At 35.1% G+C, this 18,900-nt stretch overlaps 2 protein-coding genes across 5 annotated transcripts; one reads left to right on the plus strand and one right to left on the minus strand.

The window, feature by feature from the left end:
- LOC107631546 (N-acetylglucosaminyl-phosphatidylinositol de-N-acetylase) lies at positions 432-5,327 on the plus strand. Of its 3 annotated transcripts, none has more exons than XM_016335026.2 (10): positions 432-763; positions 1,996-2,214; positions 2,575-2,645; positions 3,254-3,318; positions 3,630-3,674; positions 3,777-3,857; positions 4,022-4,089; positions 4,427-4,475; positions 4,576-4,736; positions 4,942-5,327. In XM_016335026.2, the coding sequence occupies exons 2-10, from the start codon at positions 2,048-2,050 to the stop codon at positions 5,009-5,011; spliced, it is 777 nt and encodes a 258-aa protein (XP_016190512.1). In that variant the 5' UTR covers positions 432-763; positions 1,996-2,047; the 3' UTR covers positions 5,012-5,327. The 3 variants fall into 3 exon arrangements, with proteins under 3 accessions (XP_016190512.1, XP_020975578.1, XP_016190513.1); XM_016335027.2 differs by having other exon boundaries at positions 433-763; positions 2,006-2,214; XM_021119919.1 differs by lacking the exons at positions 3,630-3,674; positions 3,777-3,857.
- On the minus strand, positions 5,143-14,718 carry LOC107633856 (LRR receptor-like serine/threonine-protein kinase EFR). 2 transcript variants are annotated; one of them, XM_021119918.1, is made up of 5 exons: positions 13,959-14,718; positions 8,778-9,140; positions 8,369-8,587; positions 6,238-8,208; positions 5,143-5,916 (listed from the first exon to the last, which is right to left on the minus strand). In XM_021119918.1, the coding sequence occupies exons 1-5, from the start codon at positions 14,674-14,676 to the stop codon at positions 5,537-5,539; spliced, it is 3,651 nt and encodes a 1,216-aa protein (XP_020975577.1). In that variant the 5' UTR covers positions 14,677-14,718; the 3' UTR covers positions 5,143-5,536. The 2 variants fall into 2 exon arrangements, with proteins under 2 accessions (XP_020975577.1, XP_016192940.1); XM_016337454.2 differs by having other exon boundaries at positions 8,778-9,143; positions 13,959-14,717.

Here is an 18,900-nt window from a genome sequence, read left to right on the forward strand (position 1 = left end):
ACCACTACGCAATGTCACATGCTGAAGCACCACGTGGCAACCAAGTGGGGTTGACTATTTGACTAATCTAAATTAATTATATAATTAAATATATTTATAAAATTACTTTACAACATAAAAATTAAATAGATAATTAATTTAGCGGACAATTTTTGTGTGATATATAACGTTCTTTTAACGTTACTGTTTTTGTGTTGATTATAGAAAGCAAAGGAAACAATTGGAAATTGGAAGACTGGGAAGTGGGAACTGTGGAACATACCATTATTGGTAGGTTGATACTGTTGTAATTTTGTGACATGAGTCGCGTGGCATCAGCGTTTTCCTTCGACGGCTACAAGAAAGGATGGAGCAGGGTGCACCGTCAATAAGAGGGTTCACTATAATAAAAGATTTCCTTCGAAAACCGATTCAACCGGTTTGCCTGAAACGACGCCTTTTGCCCAGTCCCTTCTCACCTCACATGTTCCTTTCCTTCCGAGACTTCTCTCTTCTTCAAGCTGTGTCGCCGCCGTCGAATCTGCTCCAGTCGCCGTCCCCACTGCCCCATCGCCGTCGCAACTCTTCTCTGCCATCACAACTCGTCGAATCGTCTCATTGCCACTCCTCCGCAAAGCGTCTCCTTCAAGCCGCCTGTCGCTCCTCCTCCGCGCCGCCTCGCAGTCCACCCCCGTGCCTCCTCTGCATCGGAATCGAGCCTCGTCCGCGCCGCTCCTGGTCCCGAAACGCGCCACCTCCACCAGATTCTCCCCGCATAGGATCGGTACAGTTCTTGCCCCTATCCCAGCCTTCCTTTTTTTTTGAATGATTTGATATGTTTAATCTCTGGCTAATTTTGGATTTGTCATGAGAATAGACAAAGAAGAAGTTCTTTTGTTTTTCAGTTATATATTTTGGTTTTGGATGTATTTGTGTTTTTAATTTTTTTTTTTTTTTTTTTGTATTACTTTGTTTGATTTGGGGTTTGAGAGATCAATATAGTTTGGATGTGTCATGAAAATAGACAAAGTGATTTTGTTTTACCTCGAAATAATTTTGGACGTGTCTTGACAATAGATGAAGAGGATTTTCTCTTGACTGTTTGTGGTGTTCAACTATGTTCATTTTCAGATGTGTTTAGAAAGTATTATGTTTGTTTGTTATTTTAGATGTGTAGCTATTATATTATGTTAAATGTGTTGTAAAGTTTTGAAGTTGTATATATTATTCAGCTTTTGATTTTATCAGTTTGCAATGCAGGATCAATGCTTGTATCCAGGCAATGTATGTTGTGTTTAGAGCAGGGATTTTTATTTTTGGATGAGCTTGTACAAGTATTGGATGTATTTAGATAGTATTTTATTTGCTAAGATGTTATTCTGGATGTGTTTTGAGATTATATATTATATTAAGCTTTTGATTTTATCAATTTGTATATATTAGTTTGTGTTCAACAATGATACCACAACTTCTTGAGTTCTTTGATTCTTTGAGCTTACACGTATCAAGTTATTGTTTTCAGTAATGGTGATTCTTAGATATTTCTCACTTTGTTGCTGTGTTTTAATTGTTCCTATTAGTGTTGTTGCTGCATTTTAATTGTTCTTGTAGTTATTGTGATTTTTAGTTCATGTTCATGTTCTTGTATTATTATAATTTGCTATAACTTTTTAATTGTTTCTATCTTATAATTTGGTATAATTTGTTAATTTGTTAACTGGTTGGGTTGCTTAGTTATAAATTTATAATTGTTCTTTTCCTTGTTCAGTTCATGGCTCCCTTGTATAATTTGTACTTTGATAACTATATAAGACTTTGATTGACGTAGTGTTTTAAATTTGGATGACATTTTAAGGTTTATATTAGACTATAATTATATTTTAGTGTGTTTATTTATATTTTATTTATTATTTTATTATAAAACGGTTATTCCAGTTAAACTACGGTTGAACCAGTTAGACCAGTAAATCACTGAACCAGTAACTAGAACAGTTCGATGACCGTTACGGTTTTTAGAACCTTGCAGGAAACAATGAATCCATGAAAAATCGGTTGTTGAGGAGGAACAATGGCATGGCTTGTGATGATCGCTTCTCTGATTCTGGTTACATGGATCGTTTCACTCTTCACAATCCTCATTCTCTCGTTCTTCCCTTTCACCAATCTTAGAGCTGCACCTCTTCGCAAGAGGAACAACGTCTTGCTCGTGATCGCTCATCCCGATGATGAATCCATGTAAGTTAAAGTTCTCTACTTTCGTCATTTTTATTCGATAATGGCATTCACAGTTCACAGTATGATGTATGTGTGAGTTGGAAATGCCGTATAAAGATCCTAAAGTATGAGCTGCTAATTTTTGCTATTATTACACGTGGAATTAGTAATTGCATTTATTAGGGTTTCTTACCCCTATTCTGACAAACTAAAGCTAATAGGAAATGGCTGAAAAAAAGATAGATTACTCACTACTTCACTGCTCAGTATAGAAATTGTGTGAATTTTGAATGTTGTCAACATGACTTTGGTAACTTTTAGGAAATTGCATCTTTTGGTTAGGATTTCACATTGTGTTGAAAACTTGTTCCATTTCTGCAGGTTCTTTACTCCAACTATTAATTTTCTGACTTCAAGACGGCACAATGTTCAAGTACTTTGCTTATCTATTGGTGATTAACTTTGGACTGTTAGTTTTTGTCTTGTATTTTATGCTCCTTATTCTGTATCTGTAGTTAGGTGCTTATTTTTACGTATATCAGTTTTTGCTCATATGTTTTATTAAATGGAAATTAGTCGTATTCTTTTGTCCCACCATTTTGTAGTTAATTCGCCATCAAGGTGGCATCTAAATTAGTAAAGCAATTTTAGTTATTGTGTTGAAGAAGAAGTTAACTTCGATTCAAGTGGCACTGGTATCTGATGCAAATGGATATACATAAAATGTCCAATTTTATGCAATGACATATGTCTGGGGTTAGTTCTAGTTATCTGTTTCCACTGTTTGGATATAATATTTTTTGTTTTTTCTATAATATACAATTATATACAAAGCCCTTTTACACAAAGTGAAATTTATTATCACATACAAAAGCTGGAAAGTTATCTTAGCATGTCTGGTATGCTCTTCTAGTTCTCAAAAAAAATGAAAGCTTCAAGCTTAAGCACTTTAAAGAAAAGGTTCCTGTCTCACTATGCTATGAATTTTATGTATATGTTTTTCTCCCTTGGAATTTTTTTATTTTTTATTTTTTTAACTCGGTTTGATTCATTTATGTAGGTGATGCAGATGGTAAAGGAAATATCAGAAAAAAAGAGTTGTTTCAGGCTTGTGTAGCCCTCAAGGTGATTTACAAAATTGCTCAAAATGGTTGTGGTTTGACTGGTTCCAAAATCATGTAACAGCTTCTCATTAAATATTAAGCATTTCCCTGTTATGAAATTATTAAACATATTCTCTCTCGGACAAGTAGATCATTTAGTGGTCATAGGCTTATAGCTTTCCAATCATAGAACAAAATTTCTTGGTAAGCCCAGGAAACATTTCATCTAGTTGAAAATAGTGTTTGCATTAACAAAAAAAAAAAAGATAACAAACACTGTCTTACAACTTCATGAGATTATTCTTTCCATGACATCAGAAATCATGTAAACAGGTTCCCATGCAACAAGTGAAGATTGTCAACCATCCAGATCTGCAGGTTCTGGTCAAATAGGTCCCTGGAGTTGTAGAATTCAGTATTACTTCTGATTTTATTGTTAATTTCTTATATTACCATTGTTTATTGTGTTGTCATATCTAGGATGGTTTTGGTAAGGTTTGGAACCATAGTTTATTGGCAAATATTATAGAAGAACAAATAACCAGCCACTGCATTAATATGGTAAGCCTGTGCTTCTGTATTATTGTTGCCATTTTTAGGCATGTAAGTTAAGCTTTTATTTGTGCCACCATATGCAATCTTTTGGGGTGACTAATACCTTCTGTTCTAGTTATCTCTTTTAGAGCCCCCCTGTTTTTACTGTTTTGGTTTTTGTGCCTCTCCAGATTATTACTTTTGATAACTATGGTGTCTCAGGTCATTGTAATCATCGAGATGTGCATTATGGAGTAAGGCAAGTTGAGATATTATGATACTGCTATTGATCAATATTGAACTACTATTACTTTAAATTTTGTAGATATGCATGATGCTGATTGTTTACTTTTAATTTTATACTTTGGCACCACTTTTTTTGTTTGTTGTGTAATGCTAATTTCGATAATTATCACTGTGGATTGTTTAATAGTTATCGTAGTCCTTAGCTTATCTGTGTCAATTTCTGGCACATTATCCAAGAAAGTGAGGGATGATGGGAGATAAATGATACCTGACTTCATCAATGATTTGCCCTTTTAGATTTAGTTTTGTGTACTATATGACTGACATCAGAGTTTTTCCCATGTTAGCAGCAAGCTACTGTATGATACTTTACAAAAGGATATCGATGTCTGGGAGCTTGTATGTTTTGCCTTCGTGGTTTTCTTTTCTGAATTGCCATTTTATTTTGATATTAGAGTTGTTTTGACATATTTTCCTGCGGTATCTTCATTCATCTTAGGTTAGCACCAACATATTGCGAAAGTATAGTGGTCCCATTGATATCTGGTTGACCATGATTTGGGCCATGCTTCACTCAAGTGGAACAATACAGTACTTGGTAAACGAACATCCACGTAGGAGCTATTGTGCTATGGCCCAGCACGCAAGCCAGTGGGTCTGGTATACTTCATTCCCCTTATTTTGAATATAAACTTTGCCTCATCTTTTCTTTCTTTTTCAAGAAAAAAATGGACTTATCACTCTTCAAGTGTTTCCCTTCCCTCCAAAATCTCAAAAGCATGCGATTTCAATTGAAGCAATCTCGATATGCCTTGCCCAACAATACATCCTTCTCTCCATCTAAACTCTAATGCCATTTGTGCAGGTTCCGCAAGCTTTTTGTTACTTTGTCAAGTTATACGTATGTGAACACTCTTAGAAAGATACAACATTGAAAGAGTTTTGAAGATCAGTTTGGTAGCTGTAATTGCTGCAATAGTGTTTGCCATCATGAGGAGCGTGCATGGAAGTTTTCTCTTGGTTCAAGTCATAGATTTAGCATTTTTCACATCCTTTCGTGTTCTTCAACAAAACCAGAGCTAATTTTCTTCGAATATCCTAGATGATTACTTGAGTTTGTCAAATGTCAACAGTGCTCAACATCGCAGATTTTGCTTTCTTAGTTTACAGAAATTGGTATTGAAGTGACACAATGAATGTTTCTTACAACTGATATATTATCAATTAGCAAATGGTTATGATCATCCTTTATATTCTTTAATCTTTATATATCAAATCCTGAATCACCCATAGCTTAATAACTGTAAATGTTCTGTAGTTATATTTGCTGACTCTCTCTTGATAATGTTTATTGCAACATCTTATGTTCCTAATGTAGAAAAATATAGACTCTACTGAGGCCAAAATTCAAATGCAAAGAAAGGGAATGTACTAAACATTTAAACACATTACATAGTGGTTCATTTTCTACAAAACCGCACGACATCCTTGTCACTAGCTTTAAGAAACATGGCCTTAACTTTGTTCAATGATGCAGCAATATCTGTCATGTTCATTCGTTCTTCAGGTAAATCCTCACAACAATTCAAGGCCAGTTTCAAGATAGATGATGTAGATGCTATTATGTCATCAACATGGTGGTGACCTTCATCTTGTAACAAGTTGGAATCCACAACTCGATCAATTGCATGGGGTAATGATTCACTAATCCAACCTTTCATGCTTAATCCTGCAACAAACAAGTCATCTGTTGGCTTCTTTCTTGTGAATGTTTCCATCAGCATTATCCCAAAACTGTATACATCTCCCTTTGTAGAGATAATCCCTTTGGATCCAAACTCTGCAACTCAAATTAACCTCGTTATTTTTCTTAAAATATTTGTTTATAGAACAAGTATATGTGACACACAAGCCACTAAAATTGGAAACAAAATGTTTAGATACCACCACTACAATAGAAAGTGAATTTCTGAACTAATGAAAATTACTACAGAAAAAGTTAAAGAAGCATTGTAGTTACAACTTTGATTACAAATTATTACTAAAAGGTCAGTGAATGATTTATGATCTTCAATTGTATATGCATACTAATCAAGCATATGGTTATAATCAAATGACCAAAGTTAAAAGGGAAATTATAATCTGGTGTAGCATAACTTACCCGGTGCAATGTAGCCAACTGTAGCCATGGTCTTGGTATATTCTTTGGATTGTCCCTCGCCAAGCAATTTGGCAATGCCAAAGTCACTGACATGGCCAACCATGTCTTCATCCAATAAGACATTACAAGGTTTGACATCACAATGAACCACTATAGGTGAAGATCCATGATGCAGATACTCCAATGCAGATGCCACATCTATCATTATATTTAGCCTTTGCAAGAAGCCCAAACAATGGTTATGAGAATGCAACCATCTCTCAAGGCTCCCATTAGGCATGAACTCCATCACTAAAAGCTTGTAATCTATACTTGAACAACAACCTATGATCTTGATGAGATTTCGATGGCGCAGATTGCGCATTGCTTCGCATTCTACACTGAAGCTCTTTGATCCTAATTCCAAGTCCAAGTTAAACACTTTGACAGCAACCACCATCCCATTTGAAAGTAAACCTTTGAACACAGACCCAAAACTGCCCCTACCAAGCAAATTACTCTCATCAAATCCATTAGTTGCCTGTGATAGTTCATAGTATGAAACCATTCTGGCTGCTGGTAATGCTGATAATGTTCCTTCATTAGTATCACCACCATTCTTTCTTCGACGCCTGACGAGAAAAAACACACAGAAAACAACCAGAATGATTGAAACCATTATAGGTAATATGCATTTGATGAAGAATATGTTTGCATTTGACCTTTTCTTCTTTACTTTACTGCATGCTGGGACTTGTAATCTAGCATTTCCACAAAGTGCTTTATTAAACATGAAAGATTGAGCAGTGAAATTTTTGAAAGGTCCACCACTCGGAATCTCTCCTTCCAAACTATTATTAGAAAGATTGATGAATTCAAGATAATGAAGTGACTCCAATGATCTTGGAATCAAGCCAAACAAGTTGTTTTGAGATAAGTCCAAATCTGTCAAACTTATCAAACTGCCAAGTGAATCAGGAATACCCCCTACCAATTTATTTTGTGATAAGTTGAGAATTTGCAAATTTTGCAATCCAGAAATGGCCCCAGGAATGCTTCCTGAGATCATATTCTTTGATAGATCCAAGAAAGTCACAGCCTTTAAGTTCCCAATTTCAATTGGAAGAGACAGAGTTAAAGCATTGTCAGACAAGTTCACCTCAAGAATGTCTCTGAGGCTCCAAAGAGAAGAAGGCACCTTACTGAGTTTGTTGGAGTTCAAGTAAAGTTTTCTTAGAGAAGTAAGATTACCAAAGCAAGTTGGAACCTCTCCAGAAATTAGCTTGTTCTCAGTTATGTACAACTCACTCAGCTGCTTGATTTTGCAGATTTCGCTGATGATGGTTCCCTGCAGACGGTTGTTGCCAAGACTCAAATATTGAAGAGACTGCAAACCATTAATTGTAGTTGGAATGGTTCCACTTAAATCATTCCGGTACAAATTTAGCGCGTACAAATTGGTTAAGTTTCCAATTTCCAAAGGGATTTCACCATCAATACTGCAAGCATCAGCATCAAATAGTTCCAAATTGGACATATTTCCAATTGACTTGGGAAGCTTTGCATGGAATGGATTCCCTGATATGGAAAGATCACACAAGGAAGAAGGATACATTAATTCAAGAGTGGAAGAATGAGTGGTTAAATTATTGTATCCTAAATCAAGCTGCTGAAGATTTCTCAAATTCCCAATAGTATTTGGGATAACACCACTGAATTTATTTAACTTCAAGTCCATGTAGTTAAGCTTTGTAGCATTGGATATGCTACTTGGAATATTTCCACTAAGTTTGTTTCCATACAAGTTTAGCTCTTCCATGTTTTCAAGGCTGATATGTGATGGAAGAGAACCTGAGAGGGAATTATTTGCTAGATATAAGTAACTCAGTGAAGACGTGTTGAAGATATTTGAGGGAATTGATCCACTTAAATGGTTATCTCCCATGCTTAAGCTTGTGAGTAGAAGATCTCCAATGCCCTCTGGTATAGAACCTGAAAGCCATAAAAGTTCAGAGTAAGAATAACATAGATCAGATACACATGTTCAGATATATATTGTTTTAAAACTGCTCTGATATTCATTCATGTACTATGTTTAGTTAATGTACAAGTACAACAATGACATGTCTTGATTAATTAAGGATTGGCATACCTGTGAAGTAGTTGCTTCCCAAATGTAACTCTTGGAGCATGGTGCAATTTCTTATAGTTTTTGGAATACTTCCAACAAATTGATTATCTGCCAGATAAATGTATTCTAGTAAAGGAAGCTGAAGAAACATCTCTTCTGTGAGGCTACCGTTCAATTTGTTTTGTCCAAGGTTGAGTACTCTCATTGAAGATATGTTAAAAAGAGAGGGTGGAATTTCTCCTATACAGAAAACAAGCTTTATAGTTTATAATATAATAAAGAAGATCAATAAAGAAAAAACGTATCATTATTCATTAAGCCAAAAAAAACATGTATAGTTAATTTGCAGAAATTAATTATTTTGCTGTTTAATAACTCTTCATCTGTTATTGTTGAAAATGATTGTAACAAAAATAGTTTTGACACTAACCTTGTAAGTTGGCTTGACTAAGATACAAAGAAGCAAGCATAGTTAAGTTTCCAATATCACGGGGTATGTTCCCTTGGCTGAACTTGTTGTTTGATAAGTCAACATCGGTCAACTCTTTGCAGTGGTGCCAAACCGAAGGCATTTGACCAGAAAGCTGGTTGAAAGCTATGTAAAGCACTTGGATTCTTGCAAGTCCACTACATAAGTTTGATGGTAGGGTCCCAGATAAGTTGCTTGACCCAATCTCAATGTCTTGCAGCGTTGAACTATTCAACATTGTTCTTGGTATGGATCCACCAAGTGGATTATTTCCAAGATACACCACTCTTAGCTCCGGAAGTTCACCAATCTCCACTGGAATGCCTCCTTTTCATTCATAGTAATGAAAATAATTAAATTATTTAAGGAAAAGTATAAGTAGACAATGAGAATACTAAATAATGTCAACAATTGATATGTCGGATGTTCAATTTAATAGGTAGCAGATGATTATGTTCATTATTTTTAATTGGATGGTTATTTCTTTTGATTCGATTTACTCATGCACAGTTAACAATGGCTGGATGTTCAATTCACTAAGTGTATCCTAATGTAAAATTTAGGAAGTAATTTGGGTGGAGCATTTTTTTATTTTATTGGCTCAATTCTAAAGCTCATTGTTCACACTGTTTACAAAAATCATTGTTTACCTAACAAAACCTATTATTTAAATCTATCTTACAACTAATTCACATTGACATCATAATTTTGAGAATCAAACTGAACCGGTCACTTCAATCTAGTTAACTAGGAATCAACTACTAAATTAGTTTGGAGTAGAGTAAAAATTGCTTATGAAGTAAAAAAAATATATTTTACATAGTAGTTCTTTTGGATGACCATTCGCCCAGTCTGTTAGAAATAAGAGACTAGACTGGAGAAATGATTTGTATTGTTATTTAGTGTATTCGATTTGTCTATTTAAGCTGTGTAGAATGATACAATATAGAAGGATATTTATAGGGGCTAAGAGAATCGTAATAATAAAGATGTAATATTTTATAATAAATATTCAGATATACTAAATAATTCTAACTGATCCTAATTGATTCTAATTATATTCTAACACGGTCAATGTGAAAGATTTGAGTTTTATTTAAGGGTGTTAGAGAATCATTAGCATCAATTTAGATCAATTAGTATCGTCTATTTTTATATAGTATATTTGTATATTAATTATAGGATTCTATACCTTTATTACTCTGATTCATTTAGCACCTATAAATACCTCTTGTATATTGTACCTTTCATCAGATTCAATAATACACTTTTCAGATTCCTCTCCTAGTCTCTTGTTTCTAACATGGTATCAAGAGTTTAGGCCTTTTTTTTTTTCAATGAATATTCGTTCATAGCCCCATTGTTTTTTCCTTTCCGGCAGTGTTCTTTGGCCTCTTTTTCCGTTCCCTTTTCGACGCTTTGGTTCGTCACTCCCGTCACCATCTTGTTCATCTTGTCGCCGTGATTCCATCGCAACCAGAAATGCCGCCATCCGCCTCCAGACGCGCCTCCACGCGCCGCTGAAAGACGCTGCCACGACCAGGTTGCTCTCCCTTCCCGACCCGCCCGACCCGCACCGCATCTGACCCGCACCTCCAGCTCGCTGCCAGCGTGTCTCTCTCCCTCCTCTCAAGTGCTGCCACGTGTCATTATTCGCTGACGTGTCTGCTGACGTGGCGCTGACGTGGCAGACAAGTGGGACCCTTCCTAAGGTTTTTTGGTGAGCTCTTTCCGATTTCGCGCTCCGTTTTCTCATTTTCTACTTCGAAATTGCAGTTTTCTCTCCTCTCTTTGATTTGTGTGACTATTGTTATGGAAAAGTCGGATGTTTTTGTTGCCACCGACAGAAAGGATACATTCTGTCGAAACTGCAACCGTTTTGGGCACCTTTTCTCCGTCTGCCCCTCTGTTGAATGTCGGACATGCCACCAAAAAGGGCATATTAGCTACCATTGTTCACAGTTGTTCTGCCGTTATTGCAAGCTCTCGGGACATTTGATTACTACCTGTCCTACTCGTCCACCACGTCCTGCGCCTGCTTCTGCTGTTGCTGCTACTACTGAACCTACCACCTCTGCACCTTTCAACCCGTCTCCTGTCTCTCTATCTGATATTGCATCTCTTCTACAGCGTCTTCTCTCTGTTTCTGGTAATACCCCTGCTGCTTTATCGACCCCTCCAGGTAATTCTAAATGGTACTTTGACTCGGGTTGCTTTAATCACATGTCTCCGTTGCGTAATATTTTCTCGTCCATGTCTACAACTACAAATGGACCTTCTGTCAATACTGCAAATGGCTCCTCTTGCACGCAACACACAAGGGTTCTATATCCCAGTCATCTCTTAATCTTCCTGATACTTACTACATTCCCAAATTAAACTTCAATCTTATTTCTGTTGGTCAACTTGTTGATTTGGGTTTTGACGTCACCTTTTCTGTTTCTGGTTGTCGTGTACAGGATCCTCGGACGAGACAAATCATCGGGACTGGACGTAAGGTCGGAAGGTTGTTTGAACTCGAAAGTCTTCATATTCCTCCTGTACCAAATCTCTGTGCTGCTTCTTCTCCATCTACCCTTCACTTATGGCATCAACGTCTTGCCCACACCTCCTTAGGAAAACTGCGTCCTCTTGTGTCTCAGGGTGTTTTAGGTCAGGTTCCAAATGAATCTTTTGATTGCATTTCTTGCCAAACTGCCAAACAACCTGCTTTATCTTTTCACAATAATTCCTCTATTGCTTGCTCTCCTTTTGATATCATTCACTCTGATGTTTGGGGCCCCGCTCCCACTGCCTCTATGGGCGGAGCTCGATACTTTGTCGTTTTCATTGATGATTATTCCCGTTTTACTTGGGTTTATTTGATGACTAATCGCCATGAGTTACCTCAGATCTATATCAACTTTGCTACTATGATTAAAACTCAGTTTTCCAAGGTCATTAAGGTTTTCCGACGTGATAATGCTATGGAATACCGTGATTCCAAACTCTTAGCCTTTCTTGCAGAACAGGGTACTCTGTCTGAGTTTTCTTGTCCTGGTACGTCTCAAAAAAATGGAAGAGCTGAACGCAAACACCGTCACATTCTTGACTCCGTCCGTGCAATGCTCCTTTCTTCTTCGTGTCCTGAGCGTACTTGGGGTGAAGCTGTTCTTACTGCTGTTCATGTTATCAATAGACTCCCTTCTTCTGTTCTTGGTAACGTTACTCCCTTTGAGCGTCTTTATCATACCCCCCAGATTATAGTTCTCTTCGAGTTTTCGGTTGTGTATGTTTTGTTCTTCTTCAGCCTCATGAACACAGTAAACTTGAACCTCGGGCTCGTATGTGTTGTTTTCTTGGTTATGGCACTGAACATAAGGGTTATCGTTGTTGGGATCCTCTCTCTAAACGTATTCGTATATCTCGTCATGTTGTCTTCTGGGAGCATCACATGTTTTCTGGGTTCTCATCCTTTGAGTCGATTCCTACTACTCAGTCACCTTTGTTTACTAACCCCAATGTTGATCTTTTTCCTAGTGATGACTCTACAGGTTCTATCTCGAGTGACCCTCCACAGCCTCATGTTCCTTCGCCTTCNAATGGTCTCTCAGTCAGATGGATGTGAATAATGCATTTCTTAATGGGGATTTGAAAAAGACAGTCTATATGAAACCACCTCCGGGATATCCTTGTCCTTCTAATAAGGTTTGTCTCCTTCGCAAGGCACTTTATGGACTTAAGCAAGCTCCTCGTGAATGGTTTGACAAGTTCAGCACTGTTTTGGGTAATCCGACTCTCTATCGACAGTTAGTTGGCGGTCTCGTCTACTTGACTGTCACCCGACCAGACATCGCCTATCCGGTTCATGTACTTAGCCAGTTCTTGTCAGCTCCTCGTACTACTCACTATGCGGCAGTTCTACGCATTCTTCGCTACATCAAAGGCACTCTCTTTCATGGCCTTTATTTTTCTGCCCATTCCTCTTTGTCTCTTCAGGCTTACTCCGATACTGATTGGGCTGGTGATCCCACTGATCGTCGTTCTACTACTGGTTACTGTTTGTTTCTTGGCGACGCTCTCATTTCTTGGCGTGCTAAGAAGCAAACGTTCATTGCTCGCTCAAGCACAGAAGCTGAGTACCGTGCCCTCGCTGACACCACTGCTGAAGTTGTCTCGGTTCGTTGGCTTCTCGAAGATTTTGGTGCTCCTCAGTCGTCCCCTACTGATATTTTTTGTGATAACCGCAGTGCTATTTAGATTGCCCATAATGATGTATTTCATGAACGCACCAAACACATTGAGCTTGATTGTCACTTTGTTCGGCAACGTATCCTTATTGATGCTATTCGTCTCATTGCTGTTGGAACACTAGATCAGACTGCTGATATCTTCACGAAAGCTCATCACCCGACTCGTTTCCGGATTTTGTTATCCAAACTCAAGTTGGTATCCTTGGCTCCTACTTGAGTTTGAGGGGGGGGATGTTAGAGAATCATTAGCATCAATTTAGATTAATTAGTATCGTCTATTTTTATATAGTATATCTGTATATTAATTATAGGATTCTATACCTTTATTACTCTGATTCATTTAGCATCTATAAATACCTCTTGTATATTGTACCTTTCATCAGATTCAATAATACACTTTTCAGATTCCTCTCCTAGTCTCTTGTTTCTAACAAAGGGTTTGTGGTTGGTCAATGAATTATTACATGCGCAAGGCGAAATTCAAATCTGTGACACTTGCTTAATCGAACGAGTGAGCTGACCAGCCTAGGCAATAATTGATTATGTAACACGGTGTAAAACTACTTTACACTTAGGCAGTTTTAAAATCGGAATAATTTTGATACTCAACTGATTTAAAATAATAAATAAAAAAATAATCTTTTTTATACATAAATATATCAGTTTATTATGAATTGGACTTTTAAATATTTTAGTTTAACGATTTGATTTTCAAAACCTCAGAGCTAACTTCACAATGACATCGTTGGATCTATCGAGTCATCCCGACCAAATGGAATAAGACTCTGTTAAGAATTGAAAAGATTGTAGTTATTGTATTTATCGTCACCTAACAATGGAATGTGGTTCCTGAGATAATTCATTAAATCAGAGAGACTAACTTGAAAGATGAGTGACATATAAATGATACCTGAGAGAGAGTTATAAGACAAACTGATTCCACGCAAAGAAGAGAGGTTAGAAATAGTTGGAGGAATGGCACCGGAGAGATGGTTTACTGACATGGATAAGATCCTCAACTGGCTCATTCTGCCAACTTCATCTGGAATGGAGCCTTCAATAAGATTGTGGTCAATTTCCAAGGTCTCTAGCACTGTTAAATTTGATATAGACTTTGGAATAACACCACCAAACCTATTGTTTCTAAGGTTCAAGTGCTGAAGAGAAGATAAGGCTCCTATCCATTGTGGAACATTACCACTAAATTCATTGTAGCTCAAGTTAAGTGACTTCAATCTTCGAAGATGAACTAGTTCTTGTGGCAAGTTGTGATGGAAAGTGTTACCACCAAGGTTGAGTTCAATGAGGAAGGAGAGGTTCCCCAAATGAGAGGGTATGGTACCACTAAGACCCATGTCACCAAGATTCAAGGCTCTTACCCTTCCATGGCGATGATCACAGGTGACACCAAACCAGTTGCATACTGAGGAGTTGGTGGACCAATTATGTGTGAGGAAGTGGTGAGGGTCCTGAGTTATGGAAGATTTGAGAGCAACAAGTGCATGCTTATCTCTAGTAGTGAAGTTGGTTCCACTAACAATGAGGCTCATGAAGAAGTAGTAGTGCAATTGCAATGAAAAACAGTAAGTGAAGAATGTCCATAGCGAAGAGTAAAGTTTATTGTTCATGTTCTAAGGTCGATTATGGATCTCACACGGTAGAGAGTTCGTTGCTACTTATATTGTATAAATAAGATTTTATGTAACCAACTCGGCTTGATGAAGTGGTCAACTTACTCATTTGTTTAAATAAATATTAGAAATTCGAATCTTACCTTAAACATGTAATAATTCATTAATTAGTAATAGACTCTTAAAAGTTTGTTTGGAAAGCTTTAAAAGTAGTTTTTTTAAGTTTTTGACTTATAAAAAGTAGTAGTATTAATGTCTGATATTTAAGAGCTTATAGAGAAGTTAAAGAAATGACTTCTTTCATAATACTACTGTTTTTTATTACATTTCTATAAAATAAGCACTTTTAAAACTAAAAATCCAAACACAAAATAACTTATTTATAAGTTACTTTTAATATAATCATTTATTGTTTAAATTATTTTTTCAAAAAGAATTTAATTAAGCTTTTTATCCAAACTGAAAATAAAGTTTATATTCGCGACGAATTAATTCTTGACCGAAAAATGTTGTAGACAAAAAAAATATGTACTTTATAATAAATTAAATGTATGTGTGATCCGCACTTTTATGCTGACTAAAATTTTAACAAAAATGCTGGCTTTTTATTTTATTTTTTTTAATATGTTTCGATTTAGTCAGTCAATGGTTATTGGTTAACTGTAGAGTACATGTAGGTTCATTTATTGGTAAGTTCAAGGAAAGTGCATGGCTCAGTGAATTCCAAATTCATGATAATTAATTAATTATTATTGGTCATGAATCTGGAATATCTTTTGAAGTGACGTGACTTTAGTGCCATTGATTTTGACTGTGGACTTCTATTCAGTACTAATTTAGTGTGACACAAGGCATCCTATTCATTCAGGGGAAAAGAGGGAGAAATATCAGTATCAGTTAATATGATGTCAATTAAGAATCAATTTACACTGATAGTAGTAAATACTAAGGAATACAACTTGTTAATTTAATAGTTAAACAATAGCTTAGTACTCGATTTATTTTGAGTTTTAATGAGGTCAGATAGGTGTAATACGTCGAAATAAAAATTTAAGTGTGTAATACATATGTATGAAATTAATAATAACTTCTGCATAATTTAAATAAAGAAAAAAAAAACTAAATCATAAAATCATTGATCAACGATTAAAAATTATTAAAAAAAAATAAAAATAATAATTCGTGTCTCATTTTTATTGAGCAAAAAGTTTTGTCTTCCATCAAATTGTTACTCACGTATTAAGTATATTTTTTGTCATTAACTCAAATTGTTAGTAATAGTAACGATTTATTCTCATATTAATCCATTTTATATCAATGTATTACACTAAATTTATATAATATCATCCTGTTACACTTTTTATTTTACAATATCTAAAAAAATAGCTACAATAGTAAGCAATGATTAAATGCAGAAAAATGTACTGAGTATAATAATGAGTTATTAGGTGCGTCATTTCTTCTCAAGTTGCAATATCAATAGAAAGATACAAATTTTCACAAAAAAGAAAAAAAAGGCTTGTAGGGTCACAAGTCACGAGGCAGAGGCCTCCCATGTCATCAAATGCAATGTGTTTCCATGAAAGCAATGGCCTCCATTTTTGACTTAGTAGCGGAGCAGTGGCGACAATGAAATTCTCTTACTCGGTTTAGCTCTTGAGAAGAAAACCAAACACGTAATAAATGAATTGATTTTGGATCTGCCACACAAAAATTCTGAAGAGGTCTGTGATCAATTGGCAATAATGCTAGTATGAATGTGAGAGCCACAAGTGTGCAAGATTGGTGGCCATGGGGGTATATGCGCTCAACAGAAATGAATTAACGAATTAAACAAAGGAGGACAGATAATAATGGATGTGTATGAACTCTATGATAGTTCCTGATGGAACTGCTTGAACTTGAGAATGGAGTTGAATCAAATTGGTTTAAAATTAACTTTTTGAGAAAGTAGTTGAATCAAATTGGTTTAAAATTAATTTTTTAAGTTTTTTTTTGTGGAAGTTAAAACAGAAAAGAAAAGAAGAGATAGAGGCCAACATGTATCTTAATTCAGTTTTTAAGTGCCATAAAACTTACATCCATCACTGCTATGGTGGAATTTTTACTATAATCAAATAGATTACAAACACTAATATTAATGAATTACAACCCAATTCATCTAGTATTTTTCACTAAGCTTTTTATCTCAAAGCCTAGCAACCCAAGTGTTGTCCCAACTTGAAAGGAGAACCTAATCAAATTCAGAAACCCTAAGTGTTATCCCAATTTGACAAAAGGAACCTGCAGATTCAATCTACCACCAAGTGCTATCCCAATTTGATAAGGGAAACTAAACCTCAGTTCAACAAAATCATATTACACAGAAACATTTCTTGACTTTTTCATGCATCTCTCTTACCTCTTTTTTCATGGCTTTTTCAACTCACATTCATAAACTTTTTTCTCAAATACAAAAAGATAACATTAGATAGCCATAGCAGAGAAAATCTAAAATGAAGTACAAATTGAATGAAAAGAATTCAACTCAAGTATATTGAGATGATGTTCTTGTATCACTCTTTTTTTCTTGCTTTCAAATGTTGTAGTGATACTTCTTATATATCTTCAGTTTGCTTTCCAATTAGCCTCTTTTATTTTTTTGTCCCAACTACCTATTGGAGCTGTCTCTGAAATATATTGTCCATGTTCTTCTTGCTTCACTAACTTTGAATGTTGAGGAGCCATTCCATCACCTCTGCTGTCATTGGATTTACTTTCTTCTTTGGTATGCATCCCCTTTTTTCTTTTACTCCATTACTTCTGCTATTCGAAGAGCTGCACCACTATTTTTACCTTTTTGTAAGTTTGTGTTTTGTTCTTTGCTTTATTGATGTTTTTGGAGTAGTGGGAGTGTCTCAAGTCTCAACTATTCTTGTTGTGTTGTTATTTTTTTTTTTCAACTGTCCTTGTTTTTTTATGATAAAAACAAACAAATGTTCCTTTATCATTTTGTAAATGCAGAATCTTCTTCCTTTATATTTTTTTATTGATCGGTACTTATTTAAAGATTTTGGACTTATACATTAAATTGAAGCATTAAAAAAATATTTAAATAATATTGTTGGACTGAGAAAAAAATAATAAACCTGTATCACTAAAACACACATTAAAACAAAATTAAGTTTTTAATAAATATTTGTTATCATAATTTATTTATCTAAATCAATTTTAACTCAACCGTTCCTTTGTGAAGAATTGAGGATTGGTTTCATATGCGGTGTCTTAGCATGAGATTTAGTTTGTCACATTAGGATGCATATAAATATTAGGCTTATATTAAAACTTGAAGCTCTCTGCACATGCCAAATGTCATGGAATTCAATTCATTTGGAGAGAGGTATATAAACTAAAATATTCAAATATATTATCAGCAATATTATTTGTATAAAAAATTATTTATTCGTATAAAAAATTATTCAAATGAGTTAAGTAATATATATATTTACGATTGTCAAATTTTTGAGTTAACTCATAAAATCTTTCGAATTCACATTGTTAAGTAATAGAACCGAATTGACTCGTTTTTAAATTCGTTTTTGAATAGACTCGGCTGAATTTGGATTGACTCAAAAAACTAGTGTTTACTCTGGAGCTTGCATGTTTGATTTTTATCCTATTATAAGTCCAAACAATGTCGCTTGTGCTTAAGAAATAAACCTATTGTTTATTGTCTAGCTCTACTACTCCTAGCCTCTATCTCCTTCTTTTTAGACCTTCTCCTTTTGTCCTTTCTATTTTTGATCTGCTTCGTGTTCACTCATTTTGATTCTATTTTGTCATTTTAGATGTTGATATGCATCTGCTTCTGAGTTCTCTCCCCGATTTGAGCTTTAAAGTTCTAATTCTTATATGTGCTTTGTGTTTCTACTTGTGCTTCATGCTTATTGCATAATAATAAAATATTTAAATGTACTTATTATAATTTGTATTATATTAGTATATTTTAATTTATTATGTGTTTTGTGGTGAAATTGTTAATTTAAAAATAATGTTTAGATTTGAGTAAATATATATTATGTATGATATATAATTTTAAAAAAATAAATGTATAACAAGTAAATTATGTGAATCTACGAGTTTACGAGTTAAACTTACAAGTTAAATTTAGGTGAGCTCCACAAATTTATTTAGGCTTGTGAATTTGATAACCTTACATGTATTTATACACAAATATAGAAT

This window comes from Arachis ipaensis, chromosome B03 (genome assembly GCF_000816755.2).
Source record: "Arachis ipaensis cultivar K30076 chromosome B03, Araip1.1, whole genome shotgun sequence".
NCBI classification, from domain to species: domain Eukaryota; kingdom Viridiplantae; phylum Streptophyta; class Magnoliopsida; order Fabales; family Fabaceae; genus Arachis; species Arachis ipaensis.